This window comes from Montipora capricornis, chromosome 7 (genome assembly GCF_036669925.1).
Source record: "Montipora capricornis isolate CH-2021 chromosome 7, ASM3666992v2, whole genome shotgun sequence".
NCBI classification, from domain to species: domain Eukaryota; kingdom Metazoa; phylum Cnidaria; class Anthozoa; order Scleractinia; family Acroporidae; genus Montipora; species Montipora capricornis.
In genome coordinates, this window is record NC_090889.1 from 14,780,474 (window position 1) to 14,785,473 (window position 5,000).

At 40.8% G+C, this 5,000-nt stretch overlaps 1 protein-coding gene across 1 annotated transcript in view; it reads left to right on the forward strand.

Moving 5' to 3' along the window:
- The window catches only part of LOC138058258 (PX domain-containing protein kinase-like protein), a 32,284-nt gene that overhangs the window by 24,108 nt on the left and 3,176 nt on the right, over positions 1-5,000 (forward strand). Inside the window, exons 17-20 of the mRNA XM_068904168.1 lie at positions 434-511; positions 1,319-1,405; positions 3,136-3,178; positions 3,424-3,462. Coding sequence (XP_068760269.1) covers positions 434-511; positions 1,319-1,405; positions 3,136-3,178; positions 3,424-3,462 — 247 coding nt within the window. The remainder of the gene's footprint in view (positions 1-433; positions 512-1,318; positions 1,406-3,135; positions 3,179-3,423; positions 3,463-5,000) is intronic.

Genomic DNA, 5,000 nt, shown 5'->3' on the forward strand with positions numbered 1-5,000 from the left:
TGTATTGTTTATTATTTATGTCGTTGTGACCTTTCTCGTGTATTAATAACTCTCACTGTGTTGAGCATGCGCGGCAGTTACTTAGCGACCGAATCCTTATGTGATACTTCATGTTGTGTGGTCTCACTTAACAACAGGGGAATTACTGTAATGGAATGCGCGGGACATAACGTGCTCAAGTCACAGTCAGCAAACATCATGGGGCAGGCGGTTTGGCATGGCAGAGGCCTCCTTTCCCGTACTTGTCAGCCCAGCGAACACAAAAAGAAAAGACACCTCTGCTAGCAGGGAATTATTCCACCGTACTGTCAAGTACATTTATCAGTATAAAATTGTCATACAAATTTGCGTGTATAAGCAAGGCTATGGAAACTTTGCGTCTTTGCTGTGTCGTCAGTGCTGTCTGTGAAATTTTCAATGATGGTTGTTTTAGATTCCAAGCAAATTAAAAGAAGTCGTCAAAGCAACGAAGGAGAGATCAGAAGCCAGACTCAAGGAAGATCAAAAACTTGTAAGTAGACAAGTAATCAAAATTAAAATCGTTCCTCCTCTAAGTAAGGTGCCTTCTGTTCAAAGTAACGTTTATGCTTTTGATAGTGCCCACAAAGTTTTTTTCCCACTTAAATCTACGCAAACGTTCAAACTTTCCGCAATCCTAACCCACGGTTCGCTCTAATGTTTACTCGCCCCTTCTCCCGAAGATTCACGAACTCGAAGCCGAATGGTTTTAGACCCGATAAAACACCGTCACGACCTGCGAGTTTATCGGAAGGGCTCTAAGAACATTCCACAAGAAGTGTGTCCCTCTGGAGTTCAAACATTAGCGTACAAGAAAAACAAGCTAAGCCTTATTAGATAAAAAATTCTAATAAGCGAGTGTTTCATCGGCTAGGCTGTTTCGCTGATGAATTATTAATGGCTTTTGAAGGACATTTCAAGTTCATTTGAAGTTGATGACCTTATTTAAAACGTGAATTTTCGACAATCGCCATTTTCTCGTCTTATTCCACGGGAAGTCCAAGCGTTAGATGGACCTCAAGAAAATAATCTTAATTTGTGCAATTTTATTTGTTTTGCCCTATCATGTACGTCTAACACGGGTTCCGTTTGTTAAACCCATTCGTTCGGTCAATCACTCACTCATGCACTCACTCTCGCATCCTCCAATTTCGGTCCTCAAAGATTCCTTCTTCCCCTACCGTTCTCTTTTTCTTACTAAGAGACTGTCGAACGCACTTCAATGACCCCACCTTACTACTAGTTTATTTGTTTATTTATTGTATTTGTGGTTATTGTTATCATACTGTACTTTCTTCAGCTGCGGCACTTTCGTCGAGCATCCAAGGCACATGCTTACCACATGTCAGAGGAAGAGAAAAAGAAACGAAAGAAGTCAGTTAAAAAGGTGAAATAAAAACCTGCTTTGAAGTGACAAGAAGAGCGTACATTAAGCCCGGCCGATCCTCTCTACATTAATCATCATGAAACTGAGGGAAACGCAGAGGTTATCCCAATCGAGCTTGGGATCTCTTAACTAGAATCAACAGCACTTTGCTTTTTGTTGAGGCAAAAGCGGTGAGAGGTTCTAATGGTAGAGTCACATTGCAATCATTTCACAAAAAAAAAAAAATAGTCCCGCGAGATAGAAGCATTGGCCAGATGAAGGGGACTTGGCCTCGGTTTCTATCTATTTAGCGTTTCATTGCTGTGAAACGACTTGACAAGCAAACTGGTAACGTGCGCTGATAAGCAGTGCGAGATGAAAATGCCACAAAAAACCGGTACACGAATTATTTGGTACATAGATTAGAAAGTAGAGACCAGTCCAGTCTCGTGTAGTAAGGTATGATATGGTTAACATGTTACGCAGTGATGAGCTCGACACAACGAGAAATCGCGTTCCCTCTTGTGGGAGCTTTCGTATTAAGTATTCGGAATTAAAAGACCGAGGTTAGCTTTGTGTTCATTTGAAACGGCTAACGTCAGGCTAAAATTTGCGTTTTGCTAAAAATCAAAGAAACTTGACTCATTCAAGCTCATTTTTTTGCCTGTTAGTAATGTAGTCGCATGGGTCCCATGCAATTAAAAATTAATTTCCCGCGTATTTTCAAAGTTTTCACGAAATTCGCGACTCGGGCAATGTGGAAAACTTTTAAAATACAAGTAAAAATAATCCTTAATTGCACAAGGGCACATTCCGATTACATGTTTATCTCATTCATTGAGGGAAGCCCGTTTAATGCCGCGACAAATGACAATCAACTCATCTGACCAATCGGTTTAATGAACGCTTTAGTCTTAGGACGGTGCCTACTAAATCAAAGGTATTTTGCGCGGTTTATACTGAATGTGCGGGAAAAGCAGATCTTAACAAATGTTATTGAAATCCAAAAAGAAAATTGGGGTAACCACGCATATTTCGAAGATAATTAATCAACAGTATTTGTAAAAAGCTCTAAAATACAAATCAATGTGTGGCGTTTATTTCCCAATTGAAGCCTAATTATATCTGAAAAATACATGGTTACCCCCAATTTTCTTTTGGGATAACCAACAGCACTTGCTAAGTTCTGCTTTCTCCCCTTAGTTTTGAACCGCGCAAAAATATCCCTGTATTAATAAGCACTGCCGATAGGAAATCCGAGTATCTCGAGATGCGCAGAACGTATGCGCAATAAAAATAGTAGGCACTGCCCTTAAAATTACAGCAAACACGCTTTCATTCGGTTAAAGTTCAATTAGATAAATCTTTGCTGTCAACAGAAATATCACTAAAACGTATTTTCTATGTGGATAAAGATTGTCACGTAACCTTGCGTGCTCTGGCTGAGCAACTGTTGACTAATCAGAAACAAGTAATCATGCCCTATTAATTGCCACGAGTACCCCCGTGATAAGAAAAAAAAAAGATCCCTCCTTCTCAGCGAATCAATATTCAGTATTTTTGCTCCGTGTGTGATAAAAGACAGATATCGGGCCGAGCTTCACAGTAGAGAGACAAAATAGAATGCGAGAATTTTGGTAGTTTTATGACAAGCAGAAGCCCGCTTTTTCTCGTTTGTCATTTCACGTTTACCGTTTCACGTAAACGCGATGTTAAATCTCGCTTAAGTCTCTCCTGTGTTTCACTTTCAGTTACAAAAGGAAGCTTCGATAACAGACCCATCACAGACGTCAGGTAAGCGACTTTTGTTGCTAAGGATTTATGAGCCTGCATAACTGGCGCTATGTTGTTCGATTTAAACGAGTGGCTGAATCGAATAGTGACCAGAGACCTTGAGGCAAGCGTGAGGGGGCCGGTGCCCGCACTTGCCTTGCGGTTTGCTGCGCACGCTAGACAACGCAAGCCTTTTAGAAATGGATGTTGTGCAGTTATATACATAAGCTCTTTCTGACTGTTGTGTTCTGGTACGATTTCCACAGCTCCTCCAGCCTCGCCTTTACCAGCCACAAGAAATCACGGTAACAATGCAATTTTTTTCCCCTTTCGCCAAATTTGTATGCTAGTACTGCTCCGTTTGTAAACGGATTTTCCTCGACCGAGGCCCTGCGTACAACTGTACTTAACAGCGGTGGCAGCTGTAGTGTCAACTATTACTAGTTTGTAAAATATGCAATGTCATTTTTGCTCCTGTATTGTGTTTGGGGCTCGTAGACAAAGTGTTCGAATGCATTTCCAGGAAATCATTCATCATCTTTAAGACTGTTTTCTTTCATAAAAAACCCAAAATTAAAGAAGACTTACTTTTCCTTTTTCTTTAAATTTTCGACGCCATTGTTTTCATTCAAAAACGTTTTGTCACCTGATGTTTCAAGTTGCAGTGTGAGTACGATGTTTTCATAGTAGCCCAAAATTTCCTTTTAAAAGGAACAGGACAATCTCCTTCAATCAAAACAGAACGGGACGAGCGTGTTCCTTTTGCACAAAGTTGCTTTCTTTTTTTTTTTTTTTTTCCATTAAGAGAGTGGGTACTAACGATTTACACTAAAAAACATTTCCGCGGCCAAAAACCGCGCGTTTCACTCGCCGAGGGGCATGGCTCTAGTAGGACGCAGCAGATGGTACAGGATTTTCCGATCATTTCGGCTAAAACGAGAGTAGACAAATACCTCTGAAGGGATTCCTTTTTTCCGATGAATTTCCAGTGGAAAAGTCTGTTTCCTTTTGATTTACCGGAACAACTGGGTTTTCCCTACAAAAGGAAAACGCCCTTTCTTTCGACCGTAACAGGAGCCAATGACTAGGGGCGCACAACTTTATTGTATTTGTGGAACAGCGCTTTTTCAGACCGAGTTACTTTTAGATTGATTTTCCCCCGAAACCAGACCGTTGCAGCTAATCACAAGATTTAAACGAAAAAATTATTACCCACGGGATTGAGAATGATCACTTGTGCAAGCCAAATCTTATTTAGAACTCGTCTAATAATTGCTTGATGTCTGAAATTGCCGTTACATGGACCTAGAAATTATATTGTCCACAATGGTAACTGAAGCCAGTTAATGTAGTGTCCATTGTGTCCATTGACCAATCGCGGGTCGCTAAATCGCAAAGGTATTTTTGGAATTTTGAGAAAAACCGTTTTCCCCATATAAATCCCTATATATATCGAGCTTGGATCACCTGTGGTTTAGGCAGAGTATACCCGCTGGGTTAGGCACTGATCTCTAGTGATTAGGTCTAAGCGAGCGGCGACTCGAAATGCTTAGCTTCAGGATCCAATGACTAGGAGCGAACAACAGTCCTATATTCCTATCACGGCGTTTTCACAGACCGATTAGTTTTTAGATTGAATTTCCCGCGAATGATACTCCCGCAGGAGCCCGATGACCAATCACAGGAAACTAACTTGACGTCATAAAGTCACCGAACCGGAACTGCCTTTGTTGTTTTGCAGCAAATGTAGTCCAAAAATAGATTGGCATGTAAAAATGCCGTGACATAGCCTTAGTATGGGAGTTGCTCGCTCGAATTCCAGTCACAATCATTGGTTCAATTG